Genomic DNA, 15,858 nt, shown 5'->3' with positions numbered 1-15,858 from the left:
AAAGAAAACTGCAAACATAGGCTACGAACTCTGTCAATTAATGCTTTAGAATGCATAAAATGTGCTAAACGTCCATATACGACTGGTAAATAGGCTACAGTAGCCTAAATTTAATAGTAGCCCACGAATGCATGGAAATAATGTTATGCGGCCCGCAGCGTCTTTTGCTGTTGAAATGCCGCCCGCTATACAAGGGAAGTTGAGAACCCCTGGACTGTAGATGATTGCGGTAGATGATTGCGCATCTAACCGCAGTGTGGCAGTGTTGCTTTGTCGGTCTCGCTACACCAGTTACAGAAACCATATTACTATTTCATCCAGGTGCGAAGCATCACTAGGCGCAATTTTAACGATAGTTTTTGGCTCTGGGGGGCGCATATTCCCTGGCAGGAATCTTAGCTACTATTATATACTGCTACTCTCATACCTGAATGCCTTCGATGACAGGTTTTTTTATCTGCAGCATAGACATTGATTCACGAATGATTCACGAGCTCCGCACGAACTAACCGTGTAATAAAATTACATGCATTGCATGGCAGTAAATATGAGTTGTACTGGGGACTATGTGGCTGTGACGCTGTGTCTAACTCTAATCCATACCCATGGTAGAAGTTGACTACCATGGAAAGTAGGCCGATCCGGCATCGGCTATCTGTATCTCGGTTATGACATACTGCGCAGCTTCGCTATTTCATGTAGCCGTTTTCTGAATCGTTTACTGAATGACCCAATGAATCACTAATCTAATTCTTATCCTGACCAGGATCACAGCACAGTCATTTATTCATTCACTATACGTTCAGACAGCATGTAAAAGAAATTTCTAGTTCTGGACAGTTCATGCAAATATCTTACGATTTTTCTACGTCGAATGTATATCAAATTATAGAGCAGTGTTGCATTATGGTTAATTTTCTGATGAATTGAGATAGATTTCTTTGTTACGGAAAGGTAACACGTGATTATGCATCCAAACACCTCTGGAACAAATATGAGATTTAAAATCGCGGGTAGATATTGTCGGTGTGTTATATCTGCGTTTAGACATAGAGCCGTGATGTCGGCGTCAAAAATATGCCACTGCCTGAGCTGGTCGCATTTGACAACTGCCGCGTGCCAGAATACAATCATTGCACATACAGGAGCTTTCGATATGTCCGGAGGGAAACTCGTAAATCGGTTCGGGCATTTGATTATGTTCTTGGCATTGGAGAGACGGACTAACCCCGTTAGAAACACAGTAGTGGTGTGACGGATAGGCATATATAGACTCGGCTTCTTCCATCAATTCCTGTTCGATCTTCATATCATTCGCAGTTTTGATATTGGACCCCTCGTCCGGACAAGCCTTTATGACTGAGGTTGAGTCTTCCATTTCACTGCTCTCGGTCTCTATCCGCTGGTGAACAGTTTGGGAAAACCGTACCATTTTTCGTCTCGGATTGCTGGGAGCCATGCACGTTCGTTGTCCGTTTCGGTACCGAAACGAGCCGTAAGTAATGAATTTTTTGTTTTCATCTGGATTAGAATTCGCCGCAACTTCATTAGCGATGCTCTCCATCAGGGGGACGTCAGGGCGCGCTGTTGGGTCAAAGAAGAGATCCGATAAACCCCCGTATTTGCTATTCGATGTTTCAGATGAGTAGCCCCAGTGGCTATTCTTAATGGTAGCACTATTAGTCGGCTGCGTTATTCCGTACGCTTGCGACATAGGATTATTGACTGGTGGAACTTGATACCAGCCATTGCTTAGTACGTCTTCCTCGTGAACACTAGAAGGCGTGTAACCATATACTTCTCCGTAGTTCTGGTATATACCTTCATCCATCGGGTAATGTTGGTGGTAAACTGAATTGGGATCGTACCATCCTACGCTGTGATACATAGAGTTACCCTGGTTGAAATGCTGATTTTTCCAAGCCAATGTTAATTCCTGTCGCGATTCTTGGCTTCCATCCATTCCATCCATCTTAAATAGCGGGGTAGCAGTCTCATGTTTTCGGTCTGTCGTATCTTGTCGATCGTCATCGCTTCCGCTTCCGGTAGCGTAGCCACTGCTGCTACTATCGGCTCGTGTTACTATCGGCCGAGAATAAAGCTGCTTCATATCATTCGCGTGGGGGTGATGTGGTGCTTTGAATGTGTTGCTACATTCGCTGGATTCATATCTTGGAGTTGTTGAAACTCTCTGCGGTTGATGATGGGACGCTGAAGGATGTCTTGCGTAGCTGTTTTCACTGTAGTAGCCGCTGCTACAGGACCCAGTATCATTCGTGCAAGGATCACTTACTTGATGGCGCTGGGTTGTAGACAGGTCAAGGCGCTTCAGTTTTCTCTGAAAGTAAGATAACTGATTTAATGTATCGTCGCCTCGGAAGTATATTTGGGACAGTGATAAACAGTGGCTCTTTTCTGCGTATCCCTATCATTGAATCACATGAATTTGTCACATAAAACCACCTTTGACAGACCTTAACATAGCGATGAAACATCTAGAACTTTCTCATATAATGACATGATATTGAAAGACTTGTGGTCACTTAGAGACGAAATACCTCATATAATACGTCCATGTCGAATCGTGATTGGAAGATCCTATACTCTGAATCACGTGACTCAAAAGTGTGCATAACTGCATATTATGCATATACTCCAATCAGAGACAGTGACAGAGCTTAGGGTTATAAAGGTTACTAACAGGCATGAGTCCTTGCAACTTAAATTAACGTGGGAATCATCATAGTGCCTGAGACATCTTATTTTCGCCCAGTGCATCGTACTCACACATTGTATACAGTTGAATATAGTTTATAAAGATGGTCTGATAACCAAGAAGTAGTCAGCGAATTCATGATCATATCGAATGATGGACTTCAATGCTTGTACGTAATCCCGGATTAAGCAATCATCTTTAAACATTGATTAGAGTACACAATAACATATCGCTACCTCAAGCTCCCTAGTTTTGTTGGATTCGTGTTTTTGCTTCGAGACATCCTTAATTTCTTGAACCTGCGCAGAGAGCCGCTCCAGAACTCTGTGGAATTTTCTCAGCTCCTCATCCGTCTCCTTCGGACGCAGAGCCAGCGCGGAAGTGGTCCGCCGTATCGCGCGAGGTTCTGCACCTCTACCGCGATGTTCCGGCACATTGTGGCCGGTGCTTCTGCTTCCGCTATCATCTCCGGAATGAGTGAAATTCAACGATGTCGTTCGCTGTATTTTCGCATGGTCTCGAGAGCGGACTTTGTGATCAACAGTCGGCTTTCTCAGTGTGTTACAACCCGAGGTATCTTCTACATTTTCCGAGTCGTTTGCACCTGCAACTCTTGAAAGTGGGCTCCTGTCTTTGACGCGGCGAGAATTATTTCCAAATTCATCGCAAGCCGCTTGTCGTTTCAAAGTCGAGGGTCTGGAGTTGTTACATGAGCGCGATCTACTGGGTAAAGATTGAAATTTCGACTTTCTCGATTTTTCACGTTGTCGATTTTCAAACGCCGTATTCGTTACGAGATCATCCTCACTCCCATAGCGTCTTCTGTGCTTCCTCAGACTCTCCTTCCCTGGTTCTTTGATTGCAGACTTGGTTCTTTTGCCGATCAACGAATTGACAATATTTCTCAGAGGTTTTGGTGGCTTCATTCCACAAACTTCGCAATTCTCAATTCCCAATCCCCCGATCGGAGCAGCGACGAAAATGATTATATCTACACAAATCTCTTCGTACTGTTACAGTCCTTGATTCGGTGTGCGAAAGATAGCCCTCGCCGCGGTAGATCAAGCTCTGAACAGTCACTGCTGCTTCCCCGAAACCTAGGAGATTGCGGTCTGAAAAAAGGGAATATTTGAATATGCAAACCTGAATACGCAGAAAGCGAAAATCCCGACGGACATGAACAGACATGCAATTAAAAGACATCTCATAAAGTAATCTAACATCTAATTCGGATGCATCAATAACAGATGTCTTCGATCATATTTATTGGATTCTAGACTCATGCAACATATTGACTGACTACAAATTGAGATATCTCTCACGTTCTGTGATCGATTTCTGTTACGCCTATCCACAATTTTATTACGATTTCTGAGACCATTGCGGTGGTACTATAGAGTCTTATGATATTATCCGTGAATGTTGCTGACTGACGGTTTAGGTTTTCCTCTAGCGATGTTATCGGTATAATTTTCAATCTTATCCATCGCACTTCACCCCAAAACATCCTACGCTGAAGGCTGACGGAATAAAAGCTATGGTGAACGTCGTACATCCCGCCTGTCATTGTCCTGCAATGAATTGTCGCCAAACAACCACTTCTGCACTACTTGAAACCCAAGAAGATATTGCACGAATCACTGTTCGGTTATGTGCCTTCTAATATGCTAGATTCTATCGATTCCCTGACGGTGAACATGTTAATACCATGTTTGACAACGTCAATCCAGTCAGTCACACGGAATGACTACATCTGCACCAATAACTAGCAGTGCATACAGATTCTATAACATTGAGTTACGCGCCGCAATGTGTCTTCCTAACGCAGGCGACATTTATTGGCCATATATCCACTGTTTCACAAGAATTGTACATGCGGAATGAATATAGTGCAGTCATCGGTCATTGCTACTATTACACAAATGAGAATATACTGGCAATAGACGTTACGATCCCACCGCGGCGTGGCTGATCCCCTGCCGCTCATTGCGATGGGCAGTGTTTTGGAATTTCCTGGCTTATTGAACTATACCAAAGCCAACATAAAACAGCAGAACCTTAATTGCCTACTACTAGCCAGAATTTTTATATTGGTTCAGCAATACTATTGCTGCCGTCTATACCATACATTATCGAGAACGTTTAATAGTAGCCACTACTAGTTTGATATCCTAGTAATCCTACTAATATCATTAATATAACTGACGTCATCATCTCTCATCTGCCAGAGAATAACACCTTTAAACGGATTGCGCTCAAATTGAACCCGTTCCGCACCACTGTAAAGAAACACCCGACACTCGCACAATGCTTGAAGCAGAATTAAGTGAATGAAATATCACCTGAAATCTATGCTAAGCGTCTTATGGAATAACTCGTCTATTCGTGAATTAGTGAACATTTTTTTCTTCCGATTTCGACGCTGCTCGCGAGCGATCACGCGTCGAGCGTGTGGGCCACGGATTTTCACCATAGAAACTTGTTTCTCCACTTTGTAAAATTTGGTAAAGGAGAAGTTTCGAATAGAAAGCAATTAATATCAGAGCCAAAAGTAGCTGTTCAATTAGTTACATCGGTATAGTTAAACACCACGCAAAATAAGAAAATTGACATCTGGCGAAAGAAGCAATATTTTCGATCTCTTATCTCAAGTCAATTTAAATTTTAAAGACACTTTTCAAAATATCTTGACTGCCAAGATATTATGATGAATACCCATGTTAAAGGGTGTAGTTCGGTCAAACGCTTGATGCATATATAAATTCGCAGGGCCGATTAGCGTGATGACATCAGGCTATCGCGTTGTGTGCAATACATTGAATACATATTCACCGTCAATAAAGTATATTGTTGACTTTTGCGGATATTGATTCGTTAGTGTAGTGAAAGATGACAATCATATTCGTCCGGGTTTCCACGACAGTTATGAACGCGCGTAGCCAGTGCTTAGAACTATTCTCAATGTGCACAATGTGGACATGTGGACAATGGACAATTGGACATGTATGTTCTTTGTTCTCGCATTGAAGCCAAATAAATAAAGCGGATATCATTCATGGAATATTGAATATTCATGACAAGGAGTGAGAAGTTTAACTGTGATGTGATAAAACATATAAAATGGGTTATTTAGCTGAAAACTGAAATCTAGTTGATATTAGAGATATTACTAGTAAATTAATCTACTATATGTTGGCAACCTTCTATCGGGGCCTACGATATTCGTAGGTCCCGCTTCTATAATTAACTATCTCGCCAACATTCGGCGAAAGAATAAAATGCAACCAGAAAATTGACGGAAGAACCTCCTGTGCGATATTGGTCTCCTAGGACCGTTGAAATGTGTTATGTAACGCTCGTATTAGGAATCCGGCGACAACAGATTTATGCACCTGCAACACTTTGTAACGAACTATCTGATGCCAAACTGCGTCGAAGTATTCAATAGGCACAGAGCCGTGATGCATCTACATATCTCGTATTCAGACACTCCACTGTACCAACATAACCAAAACTGACTATTAACAATAGCGAGGAATGGTATAAATATGGAGGCTGGCATCGTAGAACCCACTCCGTGCAAATTATTATATTTCCTTACAGCGCACGTGAGGGGGTTTCTCTTCGGATTATCGTTCTTGTCTTGCAACAACGTTCCAAAGTCATATTATGTAAGCCACTCTGTGATTCAGATTTTGTCTGAAATTGTGCAGGTAGCATGTGCTTACACAGGCCACAATTTTGGAATCGGTGTAATATCAAATGTGGAGCTTATAGCTTCATATGCTTTATGAAATCCGCGATACGAATGTCCCGAATGAGCTTGAGATACATGTAACTACACATACAACGAATCCCACCACTCAACAACTAATTCTCTGTTTATTGAAACATGTAATTGGTGTTTATAAGGTTAGAGAAAACATTTGCGAATTCGGAGAAGGATTGATCGATGGAGTGTTCTTCAATTGTAGCACTTACGGAGAAAACAATGGAATCGATATAATAGGCTGTCAATGATACACACAACAGACACGGCCATTTGCCAATGTCACGCAGAAGTCATGGTTCGTAACTCACTTACTACGAATCGAACTTGTCGAACTAAATAACAATCAAATACTACAGAATCACACACCATAGTTCTTTGAATGCCCTTAAAATATAGTCTGTATTGTGTACCATAAAATCGCGTTTACCCTAACCTTGTTTATTGATTGTGTGAGTTTCTAGGTAATATCGTATGCTTCGCAATGACGCCTGAGCTCAATGAAAATCGATGGCATATATTCGAAATTATTGTAAAGAAGAGTACAATCCTTTAGTAATGAGATGGACAATTGATGGGCCATTCCATTGCCCAACAAATTACTAAAGTATTGTACTATTCTTTACAGTCATTTTGTGCGTGGGCTGCGCATGCCTCCTCCCTAGTTCACGCAAACTATATGGCGTAATCCTGAACGCGGAACGGCAATATCTATGTGTGCAATTGTGCATACTGGTGCTAGCAATCGTGTTAGAAGCGCATTGGAACTGTTGATTCTTTTTTGACCTGTTTTACAGAAACGAGATCATTAAGTTTGACATGTACCGAAAAAAAAAAACAGTTATCGTCACGGATTCGGATCCCAGTTTGAAATACACTCAATCGGCCGCGTAATTACTTTCTCTGACAGGTTTGTGCTATTGAGAACGCCTTCGATGGCCGAAATTTGCACTCGGCGAGTGATTGAAAATATGTTTGTTTAACCGGATTCGAGAACAACTCGCTCTGTCAAGTTCACTGACAAAAGCACCGCGAGGCATATGTTTGCAACCGAACGCATTATCGTTGTAGACAAAACATCTGCTTAGTGTCATCTACATATCTATATATATACTGCATTTGCTGATGAGGCATGGTTGGCGTCACGTGAGCGACACGTGAACATGAACACTCGTGCAAATACAAATTACGCGTCTTACAGATTACCAAAGAAATCCGATAGACTTTCATACAGTGGTTCGCAACCTTTTTGTCTCCGCGGACCCCCTGTGGACCCTCACGGACCCCCGCGGACCCCACGTTTTTTATTCAAATTCAACCCTATTATCGTGTAACCGTCATCTTTCTTGTGCAAATATAATTGTATAGTTTGTACTAAACAGCAAAAAATGATTTTTCTTGATAATAACATCATACCGGTAATATTTATGTAGACTTATTTTATTTCAAAATGAATTCTGCAGCTGCATTTCTTTAATATGTGGTCATGTCTTGAAATTCCGCGCCTTTGGTTTGATACGAACGAGTGCCGAAAATCCACTTCCACAAAGATAGTTGGTGGCGAATGTAATAAGAACGGGAAACGCTTTCAATGACACCTTTACGTATGATCGCAACATATATGGTAATAGCACCAAAATAGGGAACAGATTTACACAATATTATACTCCTCTTTTACTACAGTGATGACTCGTTGGGGAAATAATAGACCCCATTATAATTCTACGGATTCTAACTCAGACTACTTCCGAATAGCGTCCGCATGGTATATAATTTCCTAATCGGATTTGTTATCAATCGCATGCCATGCATGCAATGATCGATCTATGTCATCTTACGATCCCACAGAATCCTCGCTCGTAAAATTAGACGATGCCGCGCGTTAAATCCGTCAGAGAGAATGGCTTTGGTATAACATAAACATTTTATATTGCTTCGCTACGATTGGACGACAATCGCCGTCATCATATCCGGTAATATTCCATGTCAAATATAGAACTAAGAAGTTGATCTATACAGGGAGATTTGATTGTAAATAGGAATTTTTAAACCCCTTTGAAATCGCCCTTTATTCACCTTCTAAACGCTAATCTAAAGAAACGCGAAGCTGGGAATGCTTTTAGCAGCCGCTATAAGGTATTAATTATAAAATGTGTCAAAACTATATATCCTGATCGATGGACAAATTGTATTTTATCTAGTGAATGCAAAGCTATATTTGCAAAATTAGTAAAGTCTACAAAAGTTGGTGGTTATTATGGTAATGCAAATACCCACAATATACGATGTGAAACCAGTTGTCATTGTTGCATTGTGACGACACCGGTGAGTTGTGAATTCGATGCCGACTGCTATAGATTCTAATCCAGAGTCGCTAGTGGCAGGTTCCCCGTAACCAACAGATTCACGAAATAGATGTTCTACAAAAGGCTAATTGAACAAGAGTGGGTCGTGCTACAAGTCGGTAACTAATGAATAATGATGAATATCAAAGTCGGCCTGCTGTGAAATGACCACGGATATCGCAATACCATGTTCAGTTGTTCACTCAACAGAAACAACATCTTGGCATATAATAATGGATTTCGAACTTGAATAGCAAATTAACATTTGAATGCCATTTTGCAGATTTTTATACCTCCTACTGCAATCTTACGGAACAAAATATCCCATGCGAATCCATTCACACTTCGTATTATCATAATTTCAAAAAAAATTCTTTCGAATATCGCCAGTCGTAAATAACGCACGGTCAATGAAGTAGGCCTATGTAAAGCAGCATACCGATGACATGATAGATAATTATCCATATTGGTCGGGGTATATCCGGTCCGCCTATCTTTGATATTTAGACATACACACGAACCACAAAGGTTGTGGATTCCTGCATTACGCCGAAGGTAGAAACAAATGAGAAAACGCTTTGCACATTACCTGTTTCAATTGTATATCGCACATCGTCCTTGTGGAATTCATACGGAACAATTCGTTACTAAATTATAACTACCGCCTGCATTAAGCACGCTGCTCAAAAATAAACTAAATATGTAGGCTCACTGAGGCATATATATTTGTTGGGTACAGTTCTTTCCAATCTAAATTTATACATGGGTCGTTACCGAAATAGAAACATTGCTCTGGAGGTAAGAATTCGTAATGTTGATCTTTACAAGATCCCGGCGCGACATTGTGTTCCTCATTTTCACCCTCGGACGCTTCACGTTGCGAACACTACGCTGCAATAAAGCGACCCTTAAAACGTAATGGGTACTTCATGCGTTCCAGAACACACATAACTACCGCAGGATAAATCTGCAGGCTCGATTTAAATCGATGTGCACCTTATTCGTCTATTAAAACGATTGTATAATTATATACAAGGAGTGATTATGCGAACAGGCCATTTAGGCCTTTGAAAGAAGTTCAATTGAAGTCAAACGCTTAAGCTATCGATTTCATCTGACATTGCATGACATCAATCAAACTTCATTTATAATTCTGAGCGGATTACATTTTCGGAGGTTGGCAAGACACAAGAACCAATGTACAATTTACATCGTTTACAGCCGCAATAATTGACGAACTTGTAGATCTGTCATAATGTAAACAGACACTGTTGTAGTATATACACAATAGTATTGTTCCTAATCCCCAACACAACTGTAATATAAGCAGCAGAAGATGAGTCACACCAATTTCTATGAGCATTATTATTAACAAGATGAGAGACACAGATTCGGTCACTAGTTAGTAACGTCACACATTTGACGTCAAAGTGAGACCCTCACCCTAGACCGGTACGCTGCTTGCGTTGATAGATTCAACACTTTTGCCTGAACAGGAACCTGTTCTTAAATGTATATCTTTCACAACCAAGAATTTGGTTTTACATTTTTTCTTCGGATACATGTATTTTATGTCGGCATATCAGTTCATGGTGCTGCTCATAACACCGTTAGGATCATTGACTGGTCACGATTACGGTCACATATACTCATATATGTAAAATAAGAGTCAATGTTCGACCTGGTATCGCGGCCACGGCATACTCAAATTATAAAGAGAACAGACATCATTTCTCTAGTTTCCTGTTGTAAAGAAAGGGAAATAGCCATTATCTATTTCCGAAACTTCAATCCGAGCAATAATTCGTTACTGACGTTGTGCTGGTAAAGAGCATTAATTAGAATGAAGGTCATAAACTGACATAATAGGTTATTTGATCTCTATTGAAAGCAATACGATTATGGCGAATGAAAATTATTTCGTGACGCAACCACATCTTTAATATTATTTTGAATTATAGTTACAGTTCAATGTAATATTGTTATGCGTCGCTACAAACGGCTTAATACCGGTAGAGCAACAATGCGACATATACGCAACTGGTCGCCTCCGGGGAAAAATTTTTGCACGATAAGATTCGAGCGATAAAAATCAAGGTTTTGAAGCTAAAATTATGAATGTATTACGTTTTCAAAATCGTCAAAAGTCATAGGAAGGCGTATTAATTTCAATGTATCGGTATTCGATTACGCAGTACGCACCCTGATAATTCCAATGCGTCCGATACCGCCGCGTAAACGATTCGTTTGGCTATATCGTATTCCCGGAATGCTTAACCGGCTGCGTGATATTGGCATATGATACTTACGAAAACATCAGCTTCCTATATCAGGAACAGGTCTCAGTGTTCTAATCCTAATTTCACAAGAAATTGGATCAAGAGATAAAGATTCAGAAATCGCTACCATATTGCTGCATTCCAACGACACTATTCTTGCTATCTTTCATGCCAGGATGTTGTCTACCATTGTTAGCCAAACGAACTCGTATTGCAATCATGTCACTCATAAAAACATTATACACATAGTCCGAATCGGCTTGGTTTCATACTGCCCATCATTATTCGCTCAGCAATAGTAAAAGAACGTAATTTGCTGAGGTCGTGGAGTAAATATGACTAATTCGTCGAGTAACCTTCGTAGTATAGATGAAGTGCATGGGTATAAGCTCCTATAAGCCTGAACACGCATCACTTGCTTCTAATTACTCGGCCAATTACCAATGCGACTCATGCTTTACGACAGGAACTACTCAAACTTGACTGCGGCTCGCGTCGCTCAGAATAAATTCTGTTCTAACGGAGCTGAAAACTCACAGTAGGCGCTAAACGGAGTCAGTGCTAAGTCATAGTCACACGCCAAGATCACAGTATCAATTATGGCATAGCAGCCGTGTTACGAGGTGGGGTGTCGTGTGCTTCTAATTTCAGCGCGTAAACTGTTTACATTTTGCGCTAATAAAATCATCAAACATGTCTGTTTATCGAAGCATAGCTTGTGGAAGATATCACACCATGTTTTTAAACAACTCGACGGAAACTGTGGAAGATTCGGTCCTATTTAATGCGATTGGATGTAAATATCGTAGTATTTGCGAACGGTTATACCTGGATTCATCCCATTATGTGATACCGTAATCCGATTCCTCAATGAATTACGTACATTGATTGGCGTAAACTTATACAAGTTTGGCCTTCGCTATAGCTTTGCGGAGACCTAACTAAGGAATTAATGAAGGTCAGGAGTTTTCCAGTTAAGTTCCAATTATTCTCACGGTTTCCCGTCTGAGGAGGATGAAAATGACATTTACCGTTGTCACAAGTTAGGCAAACCTTCTTCTCCGGACAAATTTGGTGCTACAGATATGAAACACAGCCTATCGGTCTATCGATTGCGGAAATTTCTGTCGAATGAATTCCTCTTGAACAGTAATGAGTGGCCTCTCAATGCAGTATGCTTCATCGAAATAGTCAGAATAATTGACTACTCCACCCCCCCCCACCCCCCCACCCCCACTCCACCAAAATATACAGGCGATTGCGAAACATGCGATTATCTGTGAGACTTTGCCGATCTCATTTCAATTCTGTTAGAGGATAAAATGAATGAATTAATGAATTAATAAATTGATGCTTACCCAAGTCTTCTAGCTGATGCGTTTGTGGCGATGGAGTGGTCTGTTTGTCGATTTTGCAAAGTCCCAAGTCCCAGTGAATCAGTTCCCACACCCGAGAACTATCTACCAAGACATGGCATTCGCAATCGGCAGTCGCCTCGGCGGGCGTCGATAACGAATGGAAAGAAAAAATGCCCGAAAAAGCCGAAGCCTGACAAAGAAGATGTGATAAAATCTCCGAATCAGCCCAATGAGCTTTTTACAAGCGTGCCTGATGGAACGCTCTCGTGCAATGTGATCCGTCCCGGGGCGCCTCGTATAGAGAACCATGCGTCGAACGCGTGATGGAATATGTTGTAAAGTTAACTCTCGGTGCAGGTAATTCTACGTTATAGGATAAGAGATATTATCACGTATATTTTAATGGTATGTGGCGATTTAAAGCTTTCAAAGGCAACATTTCCTACCGTTCCGATACCTGTCGTTTCAATCAATAATTTACTGATACGGAGTATCATATTTCTAATATGCCTTCTTAAATTATTTTTCAGTCCTATTTTCGTATGTTGCGAATTAGACGAATAATATATTCGCCCATGACCTACTAAAAACATGGTCATGGTTCGCCACACTAGCATAGTACCTTCCAAGAAAATATATTTCCAATTTTAGCATTTTTCATTAAATGTTGCACTTTGTAATAACCTCATTGTCAGGTCCTTGACTTTCTTCGTTTAGTGAAACTTCATTAATTTTCGTGTCATAAAGTTTTGACATCAGAAAGTTTCAGTCGGCAAATTTCATTGCCTTTCGCGGCTTATTTATCTCAACGGAAGCGCTATTGTGATTTTTATTTTTGACGAACCAGTTTCTTCCAAAGATTACCAGGAGTGGTTTTGTTGTATGAACAAATATTATTAACATTCACTAAACCGTGATGTCAATGATCTGTTACTGAAATGCAGAGAATTTTTTCAAGTCATCATCAATTTCCCACTCATTTTAACTGAAATTATGCATTCGCGATAGCCGTAATGAAATGCTGTGAATGAGTCCGACAAATAACGGCCACGAAAACTTGCTGGGACAAATAAACTATTGAACGAAATTTTTTAGGTATGCTAATGCCGTATAGCCTAATATCTTTTATACTTACAGCTAGATCTAAAGTGAGAGACAGCGAGGGAGTATATATATTGTAGTGTTGAAAATCGGCATATTCGTCGTAGGACTATATTAATTACTGTCACAAGTATTGTTAGCGTATCACAGCGTACGCTAAATGTATATTCCTCTCACATCTGATGAATACACTGCAAACTAGTAGAGACGAACCGCACTGCGGTATCTACAATAGAATAAATTATTGAATGAGGACCAAAACGCTATATACAGATCTCTACGGAAAATATTGTCGGAGATGGTAATAGAAAGAGTTTTGAATTCAAGGTATGCAATTGGTTCTTGAACGGAAACTCGATACAACCTATAACCCCGATGCGCATCGTACATCTACGAATCAACCTACGGCATCTGGGTGAAGTTTAAAATGATTGACTCGGCTCGAAGATCAATTCTATGAAATTTAAGTGAAAATTGATCTGATCATGGGCTTGTATCGAATTGCACTTTGACTTGTAAAAGCACAACCGTAATTTTATGTGTTAATGTAGTTATGTGTGTTGGTGAATTCTGTATATCCAAATATCTGTCTAATATCAGGAAGAAATTTCTTCTTAATCGCCGAATAACGCCGTTTATTGCTTTCGGGCCACAGGTGACGGGAGGCGAGACAAAAGGAGCCCGTGATTAGTTACCGAGTAACTGAAACCTGTCGGTAGCGCCAGATGTCTTGGCGGATATTTAAATATATCTAAGCTGCTAATTTGTGGTTACTAATCAAAAGAACAGTTGGATAAAGCATATAGTTATTTCTCCTAGTTACGTATACAGTTCAGTATAGACGTATATATATGCTACTGTTACTCAAAGGAGGCAAGTAACAAAATAATTCGACTCTCTCGAGGTACTCAAGTAGGTGTTGCCTATGCTTGTACTACTTACTCAAATTGCTACGTTCTTAGACTAATTCCAATTCTACTAAATAGTTTTTGGGCAAAACAAAATACTTTTATCACTTTGGTTTCCGTAAAGTAAAAAATAGTTACAGAATCCCCCTTGTAACACTGTAACTGAACACAATGCTCAGAAATTGCACTTATATTTACAGTGTCATGATCACAGCTGCGACACCAATTTGTTGCGAGTTCGAGTCCGACCGCCCAATACTACATAATTCCTACCTAGGTGTTGGAGGTTTATCTAGGCCCCTTCTCGCCTTGTCATTCGTGTAAGCGGTGTCTTATAAAAGCATAGAATAGGGCCCTGCTACAAATCGGCAGCTATGGAATGAAAATGAAGAAAATCGATGTCGGAGTTCGCTACTAGGGCTGGACGAAATCGAGAACCTGGGCGATTCGATTCGGAATCGAGTCGTGCATTTGGGTATCACCGATTATGACATCGTAACAGTATGGAAGTTGTGGAAACCTTAACCATGTGCACCTTTTATGCCACCTAAAAGAATATAATGCTATAGGTACATGTCATAATAAACATAACTGGGTATTGATTCGACCATGTCTATTTCGATTACGACACCACAGATATGTCATTTTGACTAACGTGCGTAGCTTTGCTGCGACACGATTGATCGATGTTTCAAGGTGTTCTCTGTGGAGAAGCTATAATTTTTGTTGATAAATTAAAGTCGGAAAAATCCTCTCTTGCTACTCGAATCGAATCATTAGAATCAGTACTCGATTGAGATTCGAACACTCGAATCATTGTACACGGCCCTAATCGCTATACCATCTACTTGTGATTGAGTATAAATTATCAGCGTTACCTATATACAGTTATACACGGTACACTCGCGTGATTACTGGACCGAGTGAGCAATTGGTTTCGCACATTCTTGGGAATAAGAACATGAGTTAGTAGTATATCCAAATACTTTCTACGATGGGATGATGGCTTGTTTGATTCGATGCGTAGATATGCTGTGGAGCCCTGTCCGAGTGTGCCAAACATCCACAAAGAGCTGTTTAAACTCACGCCGAATAAAATTACTGTGTTAGCACTAAAAGGACGCGACTGACCACACAACGTCAATGCTTGTTCTAGGATTTGTTCATTCGTTACAAGACTGTTTACATCAGTTCACATTTCACAACTTTATAAAATTGCGGTACCAAATGAAACAGCGAGCTTAAACGGCAGAATGTAAAGTTTATGCTAAAATACTCTAAATTTTCCTGCAAATAATAATGAAAAGAGCATGTTGAATAAAAATAACAAATACCAAGTAGGAAATGCAGAAAGTAATACCGTAATACCATGTATAGTTGTT

General features: G+C 40.4%; 1 protein-coding gene across 2 annotated transcripts; it reads right to left on the bottom strand.

The window, feature by feature from the left end:
* Positions 1–747: 747 nt before the first annotated feature.
* On the bottom strand, positions 748–12,664 carry LOC145442772 (uncharacterized). Of its 2 annotated transcripts, none has more exons than XM_080320755.1 (3): positions 12,468–12,664; positions 2,953–3,828; positions 748–2,338 (listed from the first exon to the last, which is right to left on the bottom strand). In XM_080320755.1, the coding sequence occupies exons 2-3, from the start codon at positions 3,640–3,642 to the stop codon at positions 1,070–1,072; spliced, it is 1,959 nt and encodes a 652-aa protein (XP_080176881.1). In that variant the 5' UTR covers positions 3,643–3,828; positions 12,468–12,664; the 3' UTR covers positions 748–1,069. The 2 variants fall into 2 exon arrangements, with proteins under 2 accessions (XP_080176881.1, XP_080176882.1); XM_080320756.1 differs by lacking the exon at positions 12,468–12,664 and adding an exon at positions 9,420–9,536.
* Positions 12,665–15,858: the final 3,194 nt, after the last annotated feature.

The sequence above is a fragment of the Botryllus schlosseri genome, chromosome 7 (genome assembly GCF_051294905.1).
Source record: "Botryllus schlosseri isolate E-star chromosome 7, Bs_hap1, whole genome shotgun sequence".
Classification (NCBI taxonomy): Eukaryota; Metazoa; Chordata; class Ascidiacea; order Stolidobranchia; family Styelidae; genus Botryllus; species Botryllus schlosseri.
This window is presented reverse-complemented; position numbering and strand designations above follow the sequence as displayed.

What these genes read in the sequence shown, in the direction of transcription:
- LOC145442772 (XM_080320755.1), bottom strand. Translation starts at nt 3,642, where the DNA reads ATGAAGCCACCAAAACCTCTGAGAAATATTGTCAATTCGTTGATCGGC. An exon ending in ACAAAACTAGGGAGCTTGAG is followed by an intron (nt 2,339 to 2,952) that starts GTAGCGATATGT and finishes TCTTACTTTCAG; the next exon opens with AGAAAACTGAAGCGCCTTGA.